The sequence below is a fragment of the Rhopalosiphum padi genome, chromosome 1, assembly GCF_020882245.1.
Source record: "Rhopalosiphum padi isolate XX-2018 chromosome 1, ASM2088224v1, whole genome shotgun sequence".
NCBI classification, from domain to species: domain Eukaryota; kingdom Metazoa; phylum Arthropoda; class Insecta; order Hemiptera; family Aphididae; genus Rhopalosiphum; species Rhopalosiphum padi.
Window position 1 is genome coordinate 92,339,618 of NC_083597.1, and position 26,178 is coordinate 92,365,795.

Genomic DNA, 26,178 nt, shown 5'->3' on the forward strand with positions numbered 1-26,178 from the left:
TTTACATGCGTTCAAATTTAATTATGAATACAATTTGTATATTTTCTCGAGGATACTAATTATTATATAAACTTGACATTCATTGTTGCCGGTTATAAAATAGTTTTCAGATATTGTTATGAGAATATTTAAATTGAATTAAACAAATTGATGTTTTATTATTTAATTTAAAACGTAAGCACACGCCTTATTTTTATCGATTTATTGTAAATATTTTATATCTTATACCATTATATGATAGATTGCCAGTTATAAAATCAAAAATTTAAATTTCATTTTCATTTTTCTATGCATTCTATAGCTTATCAAAATGACATTTACAATAAATTCAATTATGTTGAGAATTTTGGTGGAATAAATTTCGCATGAATTAAACAAATCATACAATGACATGTTTTACAACAAATAAACAAAATTCACGTGGACTAGTCTTGATTGATAAAAAGATAATTATGCCTTATCAATTTTTTTTTTAGGTAACAACAATTAACTATGAATCAAATTACATAAATTTATATAAGTAATTTATTATTAAATATAATATATAACTAGTTGTACGGAACAACGATAAATAGTATTTACACAAAAGATAAACGACAACCAAGACACTTGCCATACTTGTTGACTAGTACTCACAAACCCCGAAGCTTTTAAGATGCCGAATTAATTTATATGAAAGTATAAAGGTAAATAGGGGAAGGTATAAAGGGGTAGGAGATAATCAGCACCACCGTGTTTGCTCATTGCAAAACATTTAAATACAATGTGGCAAAAAAAAAATGGAAAATATGGAATTATTTTTATAACGCTCAACTTACATCAAACACGTTTTTGTTTCTTACGCGTTGGTGGAAAAAAAAATTAAAAAAAACTTCAAACCGAATTATTATTATTTAAAGGTTAATAAGGTGGTGAGCCTTTTAACGGTCCCACACAAAAGCCTGAACTTTCAATAAAAAGTTTAAAAAGCTCTTTGAAAAAATAGTACGAACTCTCTAATTGATACCACGGATACCACGTTTGTATACACGAATTCACTCCGAACAAGGAATATTTTTGTATTTGAAGTTCAGACCATTATTATGCGGTGGGGTCCAAGACAACTAGGCAACAACAAAGAAAAAATGCCATTTTACAAAAAAAAAAGAAAAGTTTTTCATCCTAATTGCACATTATTGATTATAAATTTAATGTGTTTTTATCTTTGGTATTTAAACAAGCTTTTACTTAAACCTTCAACTTAGTTGTATACTTTGTAGTAATATACAGCGGATATGATCAATATTATGACACATTGGTTGTTGATGTCAGCGCCTAAAAAAAAGAAAAATCATAGAAATTAGATCGTGTTCAAGCTAAAATATATATATACATATTATTATTATTTTATTATATAAATGTGCATTGCAGTTACTATTTTTTACAATATATAATTGACTAATTCAAGCAAGGAATATTTTAGTGATTTACCAAGAAATAAAATATGAAGATAATATTATGTTGTACAATTTGTGTAAAAACACGAAATATATGATTTCTTTTATAAGGAATTATAATATTATAAAATCAATATATTTCATTAATTTGTTTTAGTTATTTATCGAGAACTTACTATTCTGGAATAGTTAAGTATATATAAATTTATAAATTTATTTTTAAATATTATTTATATTTTATATATAATAATATATATACATATATTAAATGTAGAAATAAAACCAATTAAAAAAGATTTTGTTTTTGCTGTACAAAGATAAATTGATTTGGTAATTAATTAGAATTGTGACAATTCAATTTATATTATTATATTAATTTATAATGATTATAGTATAATAAAATGTACCAAGTGAAGACATTTTTCATAGCTGCAATATTTTATAGTTAAAAATCAAATACATTCAATAATAAATCACTTATTAATAATTCCTATGAATGTAGATAAAACAATATTTTCTGTCACTCGACATTACGGTTAGTACTTATTGACTTTAATTTAATTTTATACTCTACAAAATCGATAATTTATGGTTCATAGAAAAATTGAAATTTTATATAAGTTTAATGATTATATAAACTTTTGGATTAGAACAAATTACCAAGTTTCCTAGACCATAGTAAATCGAGTAAACAGAGACAGTAACTAATGATATTGGTCACGATACATATAGCTACCCGTATTTCTCTAAAGCACTTATTTTAATTGCCATATATATTAAATATATATTTATACACTCATATATTTATAGTGAAAACTACAAGAAACAATAACAACTGTAAACTGTATTTAAATCAAATACATCAAAGGGAAATCATTTAACGCTTCTCTACAGAACAATGATTGTGTGAGTTTATAATTTAATAAATGGATTGATATGTACAACAAACTGACAGTTTATTTTTTATTTTTATGAACATTTAATTTAAAATATATGATAAATAAAAAATTATATAATATACACCATGAACAAAAGTACCTGTGCTATTTTTAATTAACAGAATACAAAAATATTTACGAAAATATATTAATTAAAAAACTATAGCATAATCGGCATTAAAAAATGACTATCTCTTTAATGTTGGAAATTGGAACGGATTCGTGTAATTTTGAAACTATAGGTACAATTATAAACGTACCATAAATCATTTTTACGAATCACAACCCGATCTCGTCGATGAAATAATGTATTGCGAATGACAAATAAATGCGTGCAAATTGTCTGATTGTGTTTATCAATTACTCGTAGTATTATGTCGGTATATTATTATTAGGTATTCTGAAAACTACGGTTACTTTATTTCAATAAATGAAATATTATTATAATAATGAAATTATTAACGACGTGTTATGCTGTAATTAATAATAATTGTTATTCAAAAAAATAATAACGTGAACATATCTGATCGTTACTGTTTAAAAATAAATAAACCTTCGAAATTATTTATCAATTATAATGTATAAAATTATAAATGTATAACTTCTAAATAGGTACTTATAGTTTACATAGTATAACAACATTCATTAAAATCCAACTCAAGAAAATGTTTTTATTTTACTGTAAACACTGGCAAAGACAATTAAATTATCTTAACTGAAGGACATTAAATCGTGATACACATAACAAAAAACATGAATTCAAAATTAAGTAAAAAGCAATACAAGATAGTAGTCTAGACTAAAATAATATCTGATACAACTGAATAACACAGTTATTTTTGTAGTAAAAGAAAATTCCTCAATATAAACCTCTACAGAAATCCTGGCGATTAAACATATTATACTGATAGAATGCTGTAAATCTACTGACGATTTAAAAAAAAAAAATTAAAAAAAAAGGAAAGCACCAAACACATTGGATACAGTGCTGGGTCTAATGTTGAGCACAACAAAAAAATCATATTATTTTATACTCGTAAAAAAAATTGTTTGAAGTATTTAATAAAATAAAACTATGGAAAAAATGGCGTGTAACAATTAGAAAAAAAAGTGAAAGAACTATGAAGATGTTGAAATTAGGATTGTATAAAAATAAAATATTTATATAAATACCTTCACTATTTGTTATTATTATACAAAATAATACTTGAAAAAATTTTCCATATACTTAAATATATTTACAATTTTATTTAGATGTAGTAATAATTAAATTAGTATATACATATAGTTATATTTTCAAATTGCACTGAATACATTTAAATAACAAGTGCTAGTAATTTGGTATTATAATTCAAATAACAATCAATAATTAATAAATATACACATTTTAGTCATGCCGTTGTGTATATTAGTATAAATGCATATATTAAATTATTGTTTGATTAAATGTACTTAAATTCGCTGCATTTTTATAGAATGTAATTACTAATTACTATACTCATTGAAATAATCAAATAGATTTTATTTAATAAAAATGTATACGTACATTATATATTATATTATTATGATGAACATACTGACAATGAAATAATTTTAAGCTTGAATAAAAGCATATATAATAGTGTTTTTTAGTTATTATATATAATAATGGTTATTACAAGAATTGAGTAGGTATATTGGAAATATTCACCATTAAAAATATTATATTGCGCGTAAACATAAGATTTTTATTTTTGGTTTTATTTGAAAGTGATCTGTTTATAGCATAAAATCTCTACAAGTATAAAATAAAGTTGTTTTCATAAAATAAGAAAGTTAACCATTAATAAGTTTTTTTTTTTAAATAATTTAAACAAATTATATTATATATTTTAATTATGACGTGTTTATATTTTGAACTGTGTTAATTGTAATAAAGAATAAAGAAATTCAATGAAAATAATATTATGATCTTTATTTGTTAATTTTTTTGTGTGATTATAATATTATAAGTTTAATAAAATTTGAGGGGTGTTTAAAAAATATATTATTTGTAAAAAATGCTGAAACCTTGCACACATAATGGCACATATGGCACCGTGTGCAATTTTTCTCATTTATACAAATGTTTTTTTAACAATTTTTTTTCATAATTGTTTCATTATATTATTAAAGCACATCATACATCGAATAAAAGTAATATGTGCATCAAGAGGTTAATCAATGTCTATGATTTTATGTTCCACAATTGTTTGTATTAATTTAATTTTAAAATTGACTTAAAAAATAAAAAAATAAAATAAATAATAATAGTATTTATTTACCAGCGTTAAGAATGTGTCTCTCCTGCGATAGTGTCTGATCGGGTACGAGTCGCAGCCGCACACTCGTCTCGTCTGTCTTGGTCTCTGCTCCAGCCACCTTTGCAGTGCATTTGACGTACATCTGTTTTTTGTGCATATCCACCCATTCCTTTTTAAGAGGAAACCGCAGGCCCAACGTGGAATTGTAGAACGGCCCTTCAGATACCTCGGGAGTGTAACGCTCGAGCAGATAACCATCCACCTGAAATCGAAATAGCATAATAATTAGTTTGTAAAATAATTCGTAATGGAATAACAATTTAATAATATTATGAGGAAGTTGGACACTTACAAATTAACACACATCATTGAAAAGGAAAAGATATTATACAAATAAAGATTTCTATTGGTGAACTCATAAAGGTAATCCTTTGTTTAATGTTCAAATCAAATTTATAACTAGCTAACAAGAAAAACGTACCCTCAAATATATTTATTCGTGACGAATCTATAATACTTTCTCATAGTATTATACGATGAATTATTATTACGATATATTATATTATGAATCAATTACCTACCTATTGTAAAAATATTTTTTCTTTTTTTTCGATTTACCCGATGTCACTACAACCTCAGCTTATGCAATTAATAAAAAATGTATTAATAAATATTTTAATCCTATTAGGTGTACACGAAATCACATAAATACAGAAATAAATTATAATTTATAAACACCACGAGTTAATGTTTATAATATGTAGCTATAATACATATATTATATTTAAAATTTGACGTTTATTATGGCGCATTATACCATAAAAAAATTATGATTATTTTGGAACAAGTTTTCGTAATTTTTAAAACTTGTTCATTAACGCACACGTGCATATAATATGATATAATATCAGCCTAATATAATATGTATTACTCGAACGAACATAAACATTGTAAATGTACGGCCGACGTTCAATTAAAAACGTATTAACGACGCGGGCACCCTTGCAATGGTTTAGTTTTGTTACATGTTTACTGCATTACACCAAATTACAGTTCGGTGGATCGCGGAACATCCGCCTACATGTCGGATTTTGGCATACGATAATGTTTAAGCGCGCGGACATGACATCAAAGGTCGGCGCGACGATAACATATAACGATACCCACCGCCGTTGTTAATATGGTACAATAATAACGTTAGGTAAACGTATAATATATATTTTGGATTTTAGGCGATGTACACAAAACAGTGCGTTTTGATTGCAAACATTATGATGTGACACTGTGGCCGATAGAGTAATTCGAAACCTGTACTAATAGCGTTATCTAATATGTCGATAATTCTACGTAGGTAGAAAATATATCCACTAGTGCTATAAATGTCATAAAATATTTTACAGATCAAAATATAATAGATAATATATTGTTAACAACCGTAGTACATACAGTAATTGACGATCTGCCTAATTTCCATCCAAACACATTCTCTGATATTATGTTTCAAACACTGGCTAAAAAACAATACAGCTATTTTGTAGTATAATATTATACGAGTAATACCTACACGTGCGTAATGACAAAATAAACTGTATTTTTTCAATACTAGAGCATTGTGTTTCTGCAACCATAGGGTTATATAAACATTAATTGCCAGTCAACAATAATAATTTAGTCTTTGTACTGTATTTCACGAATGGCATCTAAACTCCCATTGTCAACTGATATAATTGTGTATGGGTCAATTTCAGACTGGTTCAAACAGATTACATCGTAGTGTATTTATGAGCAACGACTGCAGTAATAGCAGCCGTATTATACTGTTGTGAGTACAAAAATAAAATCACAATAAAAACCTACTTGAAAAAAAATAAATGTATTTACAGTTTGCAGAGTAGTTAGGTATTTAAAAAAGTTCCGATACATTTATTTGGTTAAAACGTTATAACATTGTTGTAAAAAATACGTTCTGTTAGATATTATATCAAAATCTCGTTTACATTTCACGTTAAAATTGTTTATTATTGTCTTATTATGTTTACCAACACACGTTTCGTTTATTTGATTAAAAAAAACTTATTTTCATCAAAAAGATTGGGTTTCTATTAAAATATTACAAATTAAAATTATTATTAACGTTATTGAAATATCTAAAAAAATTTTCTTATAAAAATTAAAAAATATAATTTATTTAGAACTGTGATCAATAAATTATCAAATATTTGCATAATTTTTAAAAACATGTGACTAGTTTTTAATGAAAAAATATATATTAATAATAATAATAATAATAAAAACAAATAAATTATGTAACTTACAAAAAATAGAATTTTAAAAGTACAACACCGACTGAAAAACTTTCAATTAAATTCTTACCTAAAAACAATGTCTGTCGCTATATTTTATCAGTTTTAAAACTGTTAGAAGACAGAAATAAGAAGAGATGGTTCATTAATCAATAAAGGGCGTTAAAAAAAATATATATTAAATATGGTTTCTTTACAAAATATTAATTTAACACATGTAATTAAAATATTTTACAGTATACATATTATTCAATGTTACAATATATTATTTAATGTATACAAATATGTATATTTGTATAGGCATAAAATATTGCGATTAGAAAAAATAATTAGGTATGTAGTTTTAAATGTAAATTTGACAAAATATTTTTAGTTACAATCATATAATTTAAAATTGAATACGTTTATTTTTAAATAAAATATTTCACTTAGGTTGGGTTATCTAATATAATTTAATTTAACATGATTGCATAAATTCTGAAAACAGTTTAATGGCGACATTTTAAAAGATAATTATTAAATCGATTTAATTTTTAATATACATATATTTCGATAATATTTTAAGCTTATATTAAAAGCTACTTTAGTTTTTTTGAATTAATCGAAATATCGGATGCTTAAAACTGTTTCATTTGAAATAAAATTCGAAATATAGAGCACATTAACGAAATATCATCAGTTTCTCAGAGCATGAGTTAAGTTTAGTAAAAGTTTCCAAATAAAACTTACCAAAAATATTTTTTTCCTCCAAAAACACTTAATGTTTTTTTTTTTTTTTTTGTTTAAGAGAAATCAAATTGTTGGACACCTGTTTATGGTCCCGTGGGAGTGGTTAAATGAACACATTTCGAGCGTCAAATTACATAGGTAGTAAATGACTAAAGAAAAAGTTTCGTATCATGGTGAAGAGGAAGCCGTTGAAAGTTGTGGTTATTTGTCAAATTGTGCAGAAGGTCGAATAAAAATAAAGAAATACAATAACAAAACAAGTAAATGCGAACAATAATTATCTCTACTGCCTGATAAACTGCTACATAAACGAGTTATAATGTTCAAACCGTATTAAATGATTTTTTAAAAATATTTTGATGTATCTTAATTGAAATTTGAGTAGTATTTGAGTTATTTAACTTTATATACTAAAAGTATTTTGTCAATGACTAAATTTGGATGGTATGAAGACTATAGAAATTTTTAAACAACTATTGACACTAATGACACTGATATATTAACATTATGTAATTTGTAAAATAATGCACGAGTATAACTAATGCTGGAAATATTTGTTACAAATAAAACAAATATTGAAAACAAAACTTAAGAATTATTATTTTTAGTTTTGAAACGACGTGTTCAATCAGTATGCTTCATATAATATAAATATAATTATTATAACGCGAACACAAATTTTAATGGTAATCACGCTGTCCGTTATTTTTATAGGAACATTTAAATATACCTATATAAAAAAGGGAGCGATAAGTAAGGACCGGATGATATGACCCAAGTATGAGGCCAGAGTGGGTGATTATCCCTTTTATCATTGACCATGCAGGTCCAATGCTAATGATTACAATGTGTGGGTTTGTATAATATGAACGAAGATAACTCATTTTCGTGACCGCCCAAGCAAATGCATACATCAAGATACGGCAATGGCCCAGGAAAGTATCTTAAACGATTGTGTCAGATGTGAAGTAAGTAGTAGCCCTAATAACGGATGTCTTGTAGTTGGTTTTAGAACGTAAGACGATTATTCCTCAGCAGTATTGCTAAAGTTTTTCGGTGTCAGACTGTTTGTCCGTGAATTGGCTTTCTGTTGGTCTCTAAGATTTGTTCCGCGAGGTCTTTCGGGTCTGACAGTCGTCGGTTACGATTGACGTATAATCTTCCCGATAATTTGGACGTGTGTTACTGGTTAATCTGCTCAAGTCTCTTATTGACTGGATAGTCACTGGTCATCGTAAATATTCATCATGGGAGCATTAATCAGCACTCATACAATACTACGTTGGTCTTGTCCAGTGGTCGCACATTCGTCGTCGTCTTACTGTGCAGGTATGTCTACTACAGTTTACAGCAGAGTTGTATCGCTATGAATCTTTATTCACTAATGTTATTCTTTTTATTTTGAATGTTTCGACAGTCTAAAAAATCAGATTGTATTGCATGCTTGTTTGACGGTGGCTTAATATTATATGTCGATGGAATCGTGTCAAGCGTTTATTATGATTACATCTAAATGGTCAAGTACTCAAGTTACAGTTATCGTGCTTAAGATTAATAGAAGGTTTGGCATCGTTGGGTTTTTTAATATTTTTTTTAACTTTGACTGTGTAGTTGATATCGAGTATCGATTATCAGACCACGTATTTATAATATATTGTGTTCGAGGTAATAGCTTGGTATAATTTTTCCATTAGAGTATAAACATTTTATTAATTTACAACATTTTCGTTCAAATTTTAATCTAGATATCAAATATTTTCTAAAAATGTATCTACTTAAAAGTATACATTTAGTAGGTTTGTTCTTAATTGAAAAAAATGAATTTGTGTCGCCCCAATACTCACTCTTATTAGATCGTTTAAAGAACAATTTTATTAAAAATATAGTCTTTAACTAGAGTTAAAAATTATAGGAATACAAATTTATATTCATATTCATTATTTCAAGAAAATAATATTATTATTGGTGAATCACTCCTCTGTGTTTACACAAATCTAAAAATAATTTACAATCATACGACAAGAAACGCAGATAAATATTATTATATATATTTATATATCTAATGTTTTTATATTCGGTCGTAAAAATGTCCAGCAATCCGATGCTATTGAAAATGATATGACTACGCGCAGCACTCAATTTATGGGTAAATAAAAAAAAAATAGTTACTTCAATCGAACGGTGAGTTGCGTGAGAGGGTAATGAAAGTTTTTTTTGGTTAACAATAAATTACGAATTGAAGGTATATTATTCTTATCCTATATTATTTTACTGCAAACATTCGTGAAAAAAAAAACGTTTATCAAAAAACTTCGATATTGAACCTGTCAAATGGGAGATTACTAAATATGGTTTTAGATGGTCGAATTTACGTCGTATAATAATTCTTCATGAACAACATTTTACTGAAACGAAATCATTAAGTTTATAATAAACATATAACGGTATATGCTTCCAATAATATTATTGTTTTCATTCGGAACATAGTTATACTAATTAATAATTATTATTATAAAGAAAATAAAAACTTTTGTAAGTCTTTTTACATACAATGTAACATACATGAAAAATATTTAATTGCTTTTTCTGTTTTTATATAACTGCCGTATGTATGAATGACATTTTTATCAATTCGAAATCACGAATAAATTTATTTCCTACCTATTAATTTTTCGGTAAAGCAATTAATAACGTCAGTATCTATTATAATACAATCTTAATTAACAATATATTATGATCATGAATTTGAAAAATAACCGGAAATGAATGGTTTCTTATAATACAGGTAGTTTACACACATATTTACTGAAATGAAAATTTTGTTGTTAGCGGTGAGACAATAAAAATTTTTATTAATAAAATATGTTCTCTTTCATTGACAGTTAATACTTTTTTGTACTTTAAATAAATTACAATGTGAAATTGTTTTAAACCAGAAGTTAAATCCACCCAAATAGAATTTACTGCTATAGTAATAACGCCAACACACTTTTAATCAAATTTATTTTTATAGGTGTATGTATATATACTTATATGTATTTATTTTTTAAGTGAAAAATAAATAACTACATATTTTATATATCTATAATAATGGATTTCAAATTGACGAGTTTTATAGTAATGTGGTTATTTAAATCTATAAAATTATAATGACATATAAATTCTTACTAATTATTAAAATTATGTGTTCATATTATATCACATATTTATGATTCACATGATTTATACATGCCGTTTAGAGCAACAATATAATACAATAGTGAATTATTTGTCTAGCTTATTCAATCATATAATATATTAATTAATTAATTAATAGTTTAAAAGAATGTCAACCGTTTCAAAATTTAAAAAAAATAAATAAATACAATTTCACTGAAACAATTAGTGAATGGAATTTTAATTAAATACGTTTAATTTATTATCCGTTTAATTTAAAAAAAAATAGTGTATTGAAACCATATTAAATTTTAAGGACCTAATTTTATGTCATCTGTGTCCCACTGAAATTTGTTAGAATGTATAGCATGACTGCAAGACAATGTAAAACTACAAATACATAATATAAACAGGCCGTGTTTGCACTATACGCTATTCTCGTATATTTTTCCTCTAAAAATTGTTAGTTTCTCAATTCTTTGTTTGATTTATTTTGAGGTTTATGTGACCGTGGGCTAGTCATAAATTACGAACTAACACACAATTTCATATTTACGTAGAATTATCTATATATAGTTAATAAAGAACTCCATATCGTGGTCATTATTACAATGTGTTAGTCCATATTAATGTATGGTTGACCGTTTTAATTTTTGTAAATTATTGTTAAAAACAAAAAAAAGAAGAAACAGTCGGAAATATTCGCAACGGACGTCTATGTTTCGTTGAAAAAACACTATAATCGCGTTCCGGGACTACTTTATTTTCAGTTCAAAGCCAACCACGCAGAAACACGTCCAATAGTGTTAATTTATACGATCCTTATTTTTCCATGCATTTCATTACATCAGTCCATCAACGATTTTTAGTAAATGTATGTATTGGTTATTTTCGAAACGTAGGAATAAAGAAAAAAACACTCTTCCCCATACCCATTCACTCAGCCACGCTTAGTACACACACACGTCACACACACATACTACAGGCCTTTTAAATTTAATGGAAACGCCACCATGTCTTTTAAGTACGTATATTCACCTCTATTCACTACAGTTCAGGTTCTACATGCCACACTGAGTTTACACACTGGTCATTCGATTTTATTGAGTTGCTGATGGGGTTTTATCTCTTCAGTCTCTCACACTCACTCGTTCCATCACTCTCTCACACACACACATACACACACACACACGTATTATATACTTGGCACGCTCTATTTTATCTTCCCTGTTATTATTATTATTATTATTATTATTATTATTATTATTATTATTATTATTATTATATTATTACCATAGTATTCGGCTTTTGGAGCTGTGGTATCACTTTTAGTAATCGAAATAAATATATGTATAAACATGTTTTCGTACACAATGATAAATTATTTTTGACGATTTTTAACACTACTATTGCGTGGGACAACGATGATTCTTGCTGTGTAGCTTTTATGAACATTTTTGGTTCCGATATCACAGTTGTTTCGTTTTTTATTTCCCCCGGGAACTTGATTATTTCTGTCATTAGATTCTATTATTATGCAGAAATAATATATTGACTGCTAAAATGACGTTCGGTAGTGATGTGTTCTTACGGCGGTAAACTCCCTGTTCAGTTTATAATATTACACACATTCAGCAGCCTTATAATGGACATGACCGACCGCAAAGTTTCCACGTCTCTACTAAAACTTCCGGGACAGTAATTACATTAAGGACGTTCACTGTCTTAATTGTCGGCGGCACAAGGTAATGTAATAAATTATAGTACGTGGATATTATCAAAGCGGGAGAACCGAATTTGAAATTCCACGGCTGATGTAATTTATCTGACTATTCGCCGATATTATTTTAGGGAAATATAGTGAGGCAATAGCGTTTGAAATTATTTTTACAACCGATACAAATTGCGGGATGGCGATTGACCTAGATGGAAACGAGAAAAACACTGGTTTATAGTATTGACGACAATAACGATAATCTAATAGCGACATAAATTTCCAAAAATGGTGAAAATACAATATTGTATAGTATGTTATTTAATATAAACCATGTCATCAATTGAAATCATATTAAAGTGTTATTTATTTATTTTCATATACATATTGCGTTCTGTAATTCAAATTCGCTTTGTATTTGCGTGTATGTGAACGCTATTTTTATTGGAAAACTTTTTGAAACATTTATTATTATTTAAGTAAATGTATTTCTCAAAAAAACATAAATATATTTTACAACAAGATTTAGTAATCTCATAAAAATACACCTAATCCTTTAACGGTACAATAACATTGTTGTAAACGTATATTATTATTTAAAAAAGAAAAAATGTGTGTATAGACATTAAAATATAAAGCAGGTACAAACTCATAGTGGTAATTCTGGACTGAAGTTTTATCCACTAATCATGAAGTAGAGGCAATACGTAATGAAAATTCTTTTATTGAAGTAAAAATTAAATTAAAAGTTGGGGGTGGCCCGATATCAATGTGAAATAAGTGTTTTGGAAATCACGATAAAAGGACATTTTTCTTAGTTTAATCAACCACGCCCTGTAATAATTGATAACTTTAGTCTTATAACAAAGAAAAACAATCGGTCAAACGTCACGCGACTAAAGTCGAGAACTATATTATCATTGGTACTTTAATAATGTAAATACTTAAGTACTAACTTAAACTAAAGTTAATCGAAAAATTATAATTAATAACTCTATATACAACCATCCTCTTTAGTCACAACCCCGATGTATAAATAAATTAGATAGTTTTATAAAAGGTAAACACTTATTATTTTAAAAACTATTCGTTTTAAGAAATATATTTTTTTAACATAATTAACACAAAATCACTGCACAACAAGATTTTTTTACTATTCATTATATTTTGCTTTTTTGCATCAAAGCGTACATTTTCAATTCAAAATTTTAAAGCAAAATATATTTTTAAGAATTTTAAGTAAAATTTGTTGAGATTAATTTAATTTTGAAGAAATAGTTGATTATTATTATTATTTAAAGTGAATATAAACGAAATTTAGTGACACAGAGGTATTCTGTAAAAAATTGGTACGCTCATCGAAACTTTAATTACTTATAAGCTATAAGTAATTAATTACTAGTTTAAAATTATATTTGTATATATTGATATTCCTAGAAAAAATATTTTATAATAGAATATGAAATTAAAAACATTTAAAAGTAAAAACTTATAAAATTTAAGATATTCAAAAATATTATTTTTAATGGTTTCAAATTATGTAAAAATATATTTTCGAAAACATTAAAACTTTTCAATATTATCATTGTTTAACTTTTAATGAAACAGTCTGCGTATTGTTCCCTTTTTCGACCTAGTACTCGGTATTATTACTGGTCTGTCGAGCCATGCAGACTACACGGTCAGTGCGCTGTCGACGGATGCCATCCTAAAGCCCGGAAGTGGCACGGTTCTAGTATATACATTTCCGTTTGCACAGCCGGAAGTGTAGAAGTGTGTATCTTATTCCTAGAGTCGCCTTTAGTCACCACGCCACGGCCGTGGATGTAATCATACAGAGCGAAACTGTTAAGTTCTAAACTCTGAAGTTTTTGACACAAACATCTGTTCCGTAGTTATTCGCAAACACGCATTTACTCACATCTGAGTAGTTCCTGATCGCTGACATCGCGTTTAATAGTGTTGCTCGGTGGAAAAATAACGGGAAAAGCGAGTTTATACGTTTTGCTGAGCTTTTACCAGTACAGTCGGATTCGAACAAAAGGTCCCCCCGCCGCCGTATTTCTCGGGCCTAATGGATCAGGCGGCACCGATTGAGATAGTGTGTGCATGTGCATGTACATAGTATATATAATAATATTATATATAACGTTGGGCAGCTGCAGAGCGGTTCTTTACTCCGTCGCGCGGGATCAACATCCCATCCCCACCCATCAATAACTCCTCGACGACCGCCTTCAACACTCCCGCTGTTTGCAGCGTTTCAGACACGTTTGGTCACGATAGGTTTTGAGAAATTGTGAAAATTTCTTTTCGATTGCTTTCTTTTGTCACCGCTCCTTCGTCCTCTTCCCTTTTTCCCGTCTCCCTGATCCCATACAACGCCTCTAGCGACGCCGCACGGTGAAATTCTCTTCTTTATATATTCTACCTACGACGGTTTGCACAACCCGAGATATCTCTTTCAAACTGTTACCCCGACAATCGACTGCAATCATCTTATTCGAAATAAGTTATTGCCCATCGTTTCACACTACAGGAGGTATGCCAAGGTGCGCGTGCAGTGTACACTACGTTTTTTTATTACTTTCATGTAGGCGTCTCACAAACTACCTACGTACACTCTCGAGTAGGTAGTATCGATATTATTATCTACTCGTACACTTTCTGTTAATTTTACATTATTATTTTTTTGCAAGAAAATTACAAATATTTTCAGTATACTTTTAAGCTCTTATAGTATGTTAGTGCTTAATATTATTATCGATCAAATCAAATAACAGTTCTTTTCTTCTGCTTGTCTCAATCTTATTAAATTAAGAAAACAGCTAGATATTTATTAAATTTCATATCATAACTATCGTGTGGATTATGTATTTTATATTATGTACATATTATATAAAAAAAAATTAAAATTAATATTGATGTACCTATTAATCAAAAGAAGGTGGGTTACCTGTATATATTACTATAATCATACTCACAGAATGTTAAATGAGAAATTCAGATTAGTCAGATAGTTTTAATACTTTATATAGTGATCTATTATTCTGATTGAATCAAGTCTAATTTAATATTCTTTGAAGATTTCTGGAATACTATAATAAGTTCTAAAAACACGAATGCTTACACTATAAAAACAGTATCTAAGTATTTTATGCATAAGTAATTTATCCTAAGAATCTTTAAGTAATCTTAAAGTAAATATTAATTATTTTATTTAAAGTAATATACATAATATGATAGATTACATTAAATAAATATATATATATATATATCAAATCTTAAACAATAATTTACAGCAAAAAATTTAATAACTCAATAAACATATACAGGCTTAAAACTTTGTATAAAATTCACATACATTTTATCATTAGCATAAACAAAAATTGCTAACTTCAGTCATACACTAAAAAATCAAATACTTATACAATGTGATTACGGTTCTGAATTGCATGTATTGAGATGCAGAGAGTAATATTAAATTGTTTAAAATAATGGACAGAAAATAAGGTAACCTTAAAGTGTTTGCCTATTCCTTCAAAAATCAAGAAAGTCAAATACTCTTTTTTAATAATTTGCAAAATAATATATAATGAACAAGAAATCTTCGATTATCAAATAAGGGCTATTGACATGTTATAACCATCGTTACATAATTAATAGTTTGGTTTTTTATTACTCTTTTAATGGTTTCTAAGTGTTCTTTTGTTGATTTTTAAGCTGTGGCAAATTATTCAATATATATAACGTTATACTATAGAGATTTACAAATATCACTGTACAAGTGGTATATTCATAATAGTTCAAATATTTATATAATTAAAAAGTCCAATTATTTTCATGAAAGTAAACTTCATTTCATTAATCCTTTATAATGCATTAATGGTGAATAACTGCGTTCTTTTGTTTATACTCAACTTTTCAGATTTTAATAAGAGTGCAGTCAAATGCACCAATGCATTTTGTTAGTTCAGTTATACTAAAACTCTGTGTTGAATTTTTCTTTTTATTAAAAGTTGCTAGAAACAAAATATTTCTTAAGTTAAACCTCGATAAAACTTATTTTGTGTTAAACTATAAATATAATATAGATATGGCAATATTATAATACAATAATTGTTTTTATTTATGTATTAATATAATATAATATTATTATTTATGTTATATTCTATTTTAAGATATAATTTCACATTATATATATTGTATTGATATGATGTTGGTTGAATGCATCCAATTAACTGATAAAAATGTATTCAAAGAAATAATAAGAAAATCTGTAGCAGAATTGTTATTTGTTGTATTTGTTAAACATCCATAAATAACTGTGGTACTATATATACATTCCGTTTAGTTTATTAGTCTGTTATTTTGTGTCCATAAATCTAAGTTGAGTAGGTATATTACTATTCGTTATCGGAAAATAAATGATAAAAGCGATGGATCGTGTCACCACCACGACCCTTTTGATAAGGTTACACATGTCACGGAAATCACGTAGTTTATCATAAACATACACCAGGTCATTTTCCGTTAGATTTATAGTGAAATACACGAACGGTGTATGCGTATTATCGATTCTCTCTTAAAGTATGATATATATATTCTATAAAGCTATTTATATAAGAATAATTGGTTAAGAAACATGAAAAAATAAATAAATAAAATCAAATACTTAACTTGCATTTGACACTTTTCATTTATATCTAGTTTGATGTTAAAATATAATATAGTTATGCTATTTGCTTTATATCATATTATTTATATAACACTTTGGTTTTATATATTATGAAAATTACCAATGAAATTGAACGTATTATTCATTATTCGAATTGTAATACCAACAATTATAAATTCGATAAGTAATAGTTTATAAAATTATATAATGTAGTTGTTATTTAATAAACCATGAATTGAAAATAACTATTTTAATATAATTATAATATCATTTGTTTAAATTACTCAAAAAAAAAAAAAGGTTAGGTTAGGTATATCTATAGGGAACAGTAATCCTTATGACTGGATAGTAGTTATTGTCATAATATATTATTAAGTATTACTTTTTCCCAAACGTTGGGCCTTCGTACGTTTTTAATACAAACACAAAATTAACTTTAATACTTCAATAAACTTAAGGTATAAATTATAAAAAATCAAAATTAAAATAAACGTTTAATTTTATAATTAGTATAATGTGTGTATAATTCAATATTAATATTATTATTTATTTTATATTTAACTACAGCGATTAAACCATTTTTATTAGGCAATTTATAAAAATTATTGTCCCAAGTTAACGTTTTTAATTTTAATACAAAAAATGGTATTTTTTACTTTTCATTAGGATTACAAATTGTCGTATACAAGTTGAGATATTATAATGTCATTTTCCGTTTGAGTTTATAAGTCGGGATTGTTCTTTTGAATTTATAATTTTTTCAAATGGGCATCATTTTTCGTGTCTTTATTTGTTTGACACACCACTCTACCGGTACTGTCACAAACTTCTCTCACTTCATTTATAAATAATATTATACTTTTTCCAAGGCCCACTATGTCTTGCAATTTATTTTTGTCATTTTTTTTTAATTTTATAGTTTTTATAAATTAAATTATATGACCATTTAAATTTCACGAGAAATCTTCCTCCAAAATAGAGTTTAATGCATATTAAATATCACTAGAAAACATTTAATATATTAAAATGTTCTTTATGTTTCATATATCTATCAATCAACAATTATAACTTGGTTATAATAATGACATATATATTTTAAATAAATATAAACAATAATATAATGATATTATTCAAATACTATTGACTAAACTAATGCATAAAAATAGAATAGAAATATTACAGTTTATCATCTTAGTGTTTATAAAAGGTAAACTATTTTGATAAAAATAGCATACTCGTTTTATATTATAATATTTATATTAAAATAGTATTTACTACATAAAAAATCTGATACTATTGTAAAATAATATTTCTAATGTATACTTTCTTATTTTATAACAGTATATTAAATGTTTATGTCTATATTTATTTTTCTCTTATTTTCATATTTTTGTAAGTTAAAAACTTAAATTCGTCTAATTAAAATTTTAGACTCAATCATTGTTTGATGTATATAATAGTGGTTATATGAATTATATCAATAATAAAAACTTTAATTAAATTAATCAAAAATAAATAAAGTACATATTTCTAAAAATGAATTTTGGTATTAAAAAAATAAATTGTTATTAATGTATTATTATATTTTACATAATAAATATTTTAAATTAATTCAACAAACCTAAAAAAATTCTTAAATTTAAGTGTATGATACCTATTATTGGTAATTGCATAAATCGTGATATTTATCGCGTAATTTTTATGTAATATATAGTATAAAATTAAGTTTAAAAACACAGTATTTTAACAATGACTGTTGATTTCAATGGAATATTCTCCATAGATTATTAAAGCCATAAATTATTATATAATAATAATATTTATTTACATCAACAATTACAATAGATAAAACAAATAGAAAGTATTTAATATGTATGTTACGCCGAATTTATGAAATTGCCGATTTCATGAAATCAGCAACGTTGTCACCGAGTACGTGAAATTGGCAACTTAAATTGCATAATACTGCCGATTGCGTGAAATCGGCAAGACCCTTCTTAAAAAATTATAAAACATAATTTAATTTAAATAAATGTATAAAACGCCAGAAATATAATAAAATCAAATTGTAATAATAAATATTATATGTATATAAAAATAGTTTAAAAGTTAAACAAAAGTTAAAAAGTTAAGTTAACAAATCTTGTTAAGTTAAGTTATTGAATGTTAAATGTAATATTAATAGTTTATATTCATAAAAAATAATATTCTTTATTGATTAAAAAATTCCAAATAAATAGAAAATACTAATTTCCATAAATAATATCCTATTTTAACCAAAAAATATTGATACCAGTTACCAGCTAACAAACGTTGCTAATTGGCTGCTAAATGATGGTTCAAGAAAAATTTGAAAATATGATTTCAATGATATGGGTGGGGCTGGGGAAATGTGTCTCCAGCCCCACTCTATAAGTTTTTTATTTTTTCCGATTAAAAAATAGGCTTGCAAATTGTGAAAATATGCTTGCAAATTGTTGTTAAATGACTGCTAAGTGTTGACTTGAAAAAAATTTAGAATGGGTGGGGTTGAGGACATGTACGTGCAATAAAAAGACCTCAATGACCAAGTTAAAATGCTTGTACGTATCATAGCATCTATCATCATAGGTAATAAAGATTACGGCGTGGTAATGCCGATCAGCAATTATTGTTTATTTATAATCCACTATTTGTAATTATGTAATAATAATATGTTACCGAATTCATGCAATCGGCAGAAAAAAGTCTGCCTAATTCATAAATTTTGATTGCCGATTTCGTAAATTTGGTAGCCAAATTGCCGATTTCACGTATTCGGCGACAACGTTGCTGATTTTACGAAATCGGCAATTTTTCTGCCGATTTCATGAATTCGGCGTAACATGTACACTGTACAGTAATAACATAGCAATATATAGTAATAAGGCAGTTAACCAATTTTGCTCAAAACATTTTAAAATACCTAAGAACAATTTATTAGTCAGTTATAATTATTATATAATAAATGAAAACACTAACCAATTTTTTTTGTGAGTATTAATACATAATTATATAATATAAAAATTAGATAATTTTGTTTTCCCATTTTACTAGTAGTATTTTTGATTGTCAATTATTCAAAATTAAATACCAGTTAAATTACATTATAATTCGTTCCATAAAATTCCCGATACTGTTATCAAATATATTATATCCAGTCATTTTAACCAGTAATAAATTGACCAATTAATAAGTTTTAATTTCCAAACATTTTAGTATGTGTTATACTAACGCAATTGTTATACTTATCCTATAATATAAGTACCGCAATCTGTACTCTGACCTTAAAATATAGGAGTTAAATTGGTATAAACTGACACTAAACGAAAATTTTGTGTTAGGCGCAATTGTTCCATGCACAATAATAATTATTTTTACTATACTAGGAATTATAATAATTACCTAAACATTTTTATTTTTATTTTATTATAATCAAGCTATTATTTAATAATGTATATAAATTTAGATACATGTATATATATATGTAATATAGTTTTTATAAGGTGTAAGCGATACACTTATGGAACACGCTCCATTTACGTGTGGATAAGTAAATAAATTTTCAATAAGTGCGATAGTTTGTCTAAAAAATAGAGAGAAAAAAAAACCTAAAACCTAACCTAATTCCTTTTTAGACAATAAAAAAATAAGTTTTATAATTAAATCACATAAAACATATAATTATTGTGGACATAATAGTATTTCAGTCTACACTCTACATACATGTTTGTTTAAACGTTTTTTTAATCGACATACTCATTACAAATATGTTTTAAAATCTTACATTTGATTAATAATACGTTATTTTTTGAATGATACTGGACCCAAAAATGTGTATTATGAACTATTATCAGAACCATAATACTTATTATAAAGTTTGTAAGTACGTTGACTGTTAATCTGATAACAATAATTAAAATTAAAATAAATAGGATTTTTTCAAGGTATAGACATGTTTTTAAATAACGATTTAAATAAACAGGCGAGTCTAACTGTATAAAAATTGTTCATCTGATTTACGTGCTGCTGTCATGTTTTTTTTTCAAATGTATTTCATGTTCAAACTAGCAAGATAAACTCGCACTAGATTTATGCGGAAATTCGCCTAAATATTATCGGTTGAAAATACACCAACAATTGCGTGTGTGTGCTTTGAGTAGTCGTATCACTCGTATCTAACGCTAAACAATAGTTATTTTTAAAGTATATATTAAAACGTTAATGAAATTAAAATATAATATTAAATTATAATTTATAATCCATTCGGTATCCGATATTTATAATATTTCCATTATAGATTTTTTTATGCTATTTTCGTTATACGTATGTCAATCCATAGCCCTTCAAATGTATTATTATTACATAATTCAGTGAGTTAGTTCTTGAAACAGATTTTTTTTTTTTTTGGAACCTTTAAATTGAATGTATTATGAAATAATGAATTTTATTGATTGCCTGTATTTGTTATAATTATGTTTATATTATTTAATTTTTATTTAGTTTTAAGTATTTAATCATTTATAATTTATGGCGCAACCAATGGAACGGACTAGCCCCCAATTATGCCTCTTGGTACAAAAATATCTCACCATCTATCCCCTCTCACCCTTGGTTTCACAACCTCAAATTAAATCGTAAAATAATTACCTCTTTTTCACGTCTAAGATTTGGACACACCTTACTACCTTCTCACTCTTATAAACTTTCTCTCAATGACTCTCCTTTATGTATGTTCCACGTTCACGATCCCATGATTTGCGATATCTCACATATACTTTTTCACTGTCCCTCTCTGGTTCCCCAACGCAATACCCTCTTCACCCTAATCCACTCCTTTAATGTCAAACTCGACACTCAATCCATTCTCTCTTCACCAAATGTACCAATTATTACCTCACTTATATCCTTCATCAACCAGACTGGTTTAAAAATTTAATTTATTTGTAATATTATTTTTGTTGTTAATATTGTTTTCTATGTAATATTTATAATCATAATTGTCGAAGCTAATTGTTTACAAAGTTTCTTTTAATAAAAAAAAAAAAAAAAAGTATTTAATCCCTTGATTTAGATGTGTTTCATTTTTAAATATTATCATTGAATGTTAAAACACGAGTATTTTTATTTTTTGTGTAACATCACTAAATTTAATTGTATTATATTAAATAATAATATAAAGGTAACTAAAAATAGAATATAGTCACAATTCAAACATTTTATAATGGATTAAAATTTAATAAAAAAATACTTGTGTATTCTATGTATCATTTAAAATTATATTTATATCATTAAAATGTTTTTGTAATTAATAATCATTTTATTTCAAAATCGCTCAAACATAATATTTATATGTTACAAATAATAATTTATCGAGTAAATACACCCACTGTATTGCTTGCAACAAAATATTAAAAATATAGGTAAATATAAATATATTAGTTTCGTTCTATATATAGTTATTTAACGTTTACGTTGTTTAGTATGCATACTTTTTAAAATATTTTCAGAATGATCTATACGTTTTTATTAGTTTAATTTTATTCAATGAGATTATTAAAAATATAAAATGTAGAATTAGCTTGATTTTCTTCTATTCGCCGTTTCAAGTACGCTAATGTACGTATATGCAATTTTAGTACGCGTATAAAGTGAATCGTTTGTGATTTGCTCTCGTATCATTTTTTTTCTACTGGTGGCACGTGGTAATTAAAACAACCGTCATAGAGGTGCATGGAAATCCTATGTAGAAAAGCTTGATTCCACACTCGTTAATAAAATTTAGCATTCACACAGCTGTCAGCTGTTGAGTGGTTAAGTCCGGGACGCTGTTATGTATCCCAAATCAACGAGATAATGAAATTAGGCAGTAATACAGTGTTGGAATTACGTTTTCATAGTTAAGAATAAATTCTAATGAAGATTTTCATACATGCGTGCCATATGAGATGTGTATTTAAAAAATATATACCAATATGAAATCGATACAAATATTACGTACATTTCAGTTAAACATGTTTTTTTTAATCTGCTATGGAATAATTGCGATGTTAAAGTACTGATTATTCAGAGATATTCGACAAACATGCTCACCATTTTCGTTTAAAAATTAAACCTGAGAAACCACATACGTATTTTACTGTACATTAAGAGGGGACATAATATTATCCTCAATATATTAAATTAAATAACTCAAAAACTACTTATTCGATTTTTATTTTATTTTAATACGTTAGAAATTTTAGAAAAATGATTATAACAGAACAACTAGTTTTTCATTTGAAAATATGGTTTTAAAATATTTTTAAAAATTCTAAAAAAGTAGAATTTTAATAAATTCTTTGTTAAACGTAAAAATGTGAGGTAAACATGTTTAGAGAATCACATTGCTAACTTATTATGAATTTTAAATTTAACTGTAATCAATTCATGGTCTTCCATGACAAACATTTAAAAATAAACTTAAATATTCCCGAGGAATTTATTAACTATATAAAACGATATGTTTTAACGAATATTTCGACAAACGTATGAAAAGACAATTGTGTATTATAAAAATGTATGATGACACACACACATACATCTACATAAAATATTTGTACGTAATAACAATTTTTAATATAACTACAACAATAATGAGATATTGAGATCTGATATACGCATATACGCAGTCATAAAATATAAGTACTAATTAAATAATTTTGTCAATTGCCGAATATTTTTCTACACATTAAAATATACCGTGACCACTATCCATTGTATAACATATACATATCGAACGTCATTTTTCATCTATTCGTTAAAATTCGTATTAGTATTCATGTAAATTCCAGCAATATGAATACAAAATTAATATACAAACACTCATAAATTTAATACGTGAATATAATTAACACTACGTAAATTATGGACATGATACTGCATACTGTTTTCAATTAGCTGATTATAAAATAAGATAATAATATTGTGTGAGCTTATTAAAAATATATTACTCAAGCACACTATCGAATATTAAATACAAAAGAGTAGGCTGTTTAGTAGCTATACATTGTGGTAATTTATTCTTTTTAAAACGCCCTCAGTTTGTAACAATATGTTAAACGAAAAAAAAGGTTATTATTATCTTATACACCGTTTATAAAATTTTAATAAAAAAAAAAAACACTTCTTTTAATTATTGTTTAAACAAAACCTTCTCAGATATTTTTCTTACCGTTTTATTTTCTGTTTATTAATTCAATCATTATAAATTGACAGCAAACATGATGCAATACGATTGCAAAGAAAAATTATATAACTACTTGTGACTCGAGTTTAACCACAAAGGAAAAACCTTTTATTATCATAAATTGGATTATAGACAATTTATTAATAATATTTTTCATAATATAATACTTTATATTTCAATATTAAACTTATAGAAATAAAAACTCCGTAAAAATGCTTTTTAATACAAAAAAGTAACACAAATATATGAAAATAAAAACAAACTGTAAGCTTTTGAAAGTAAGAGTGCAAATATTATGAACTTTTTCTATTAAAATATTTATTTATTTTTTGTTCCTTCAAACTGCCCATATTATTTTCAAAGTATTCTGATAAATATTCAATTATAGGTACTCAAATTATAAAATATCGTGAATGTTGACTTCTTCGCTTATTATTATTTATCAAAAATAAATTTAAAACACTAAAATAAATAATAATATAGTTGTGTAAATTATTATTAAGATTAATAATTTGAATTGCTGAGAATTTCGAATTTTCCAGTCTAAATATAAAATTTAAATACTCATTCACAATGTCACGATAGGAGCATTTTTTTTCTATGGCTTTATGTTTTGTTGTCTGAATTCGATGTTACTGCAAGCGATTACACTATATTATGGCCCCGTAACATATATAATTTGAATGACCCCTAAGCCATGTGTATTTATGGTATGATACAAATAAAATGACATTTTGATGTGAGTGATTCTGCTACATTAAAGTCACGTATAAACTCCAGCTTCAGTATAAAACACATCTACAGACTACATCAGATTATAATAAAACGATAGTCAATGCTATACAAACATTAATATAATTTATTCAGACTAAATCAAATATAACATGCAGGGCAAACGATAAAACGTCATGTTTCGGAAATATCCAACTTTTAAGTTGTGGTCGCGATCAAATAACGATGGTATTATATTTGGTGTGTACGATAGGTAACTAATAACTATATCCAACCGAAACAATAGTCTATTAATATAGGTAGGTATACTCGTAAATCTATTATTGTTATGATTTATTATAGTTAATAAATGTTAGGCTTATATATTATGTATTATTGTTTCCTTTTAATAAACTGCGAATATTTGTATTATTTCTAATTATACGATAGATACTTACTCATTATTAGTATCATTTTAAAAATATAAGATAAAAATTATAAATTTGCAACTATTAAGTCGATATAATTTTGAAACGATTAATATTATGATATTTAGAATAAATTATAATTGCTTAAAATATATATTTATTATATATACGGGAACTCGTTCAGCCATATAGAAAATGTTTAGCACACCTTGTCTTTATTATTGATACGGTTATTATCACAGTGGTCATTATGTATATAATTAATAATTTACATACGTGAAACGAATGTAAGTGGAGACATTTTATTAGAGTATATTAATAAAAAAATTTCATTATGCATTTATGTTAATATTTACTCATTTAATTTACTTTTAGGAATACAGTAAATTGAATTCATTTATTTTAATCGTAGCCTTAGCATACAAAAGTGTGAAAAGAGGTTTGTGGTAAGGACAGAAAATTCAAAATTTATATCTTTTAATCAAACATTTTGGGAATTTTATTCAATAAAGTTTAAAAATAACAACATAATTTTGGTATCAACTGGTTCAAGTTTC

General features: G+C 26.0%; 1 protein-coding gene across 1 annotated transcript in view; it reads right to left on the reverse strand.

Annotated features, from left to right (window-relative positions):
• Positions 1–507: 507 nt before the first annotated feature.
• The window catches only part of LOC132929107 (uncharacterized), a 147,088-nt gene continuing 121,417 nt past the window's right edge, over positions 508–26,178 (reverse strand). The window contains exons 5-6 of the mRNA XM_060994217.1: positions 4,678–4,918; positions 508–1,314 (exon numbers count right to left, since the gene is read on the reverse strand). Of these exons, the coding sequence (XP_060850200.1) occupies positions 1,241–1,314; positions 4,678–4,918 (315 nt within the window). The 3' untranslated portion in view covers positions 508–1,240. The remainder of the gene's footprint in view (positions 1,315–4,677; positions 4,919–26,178) is intronic.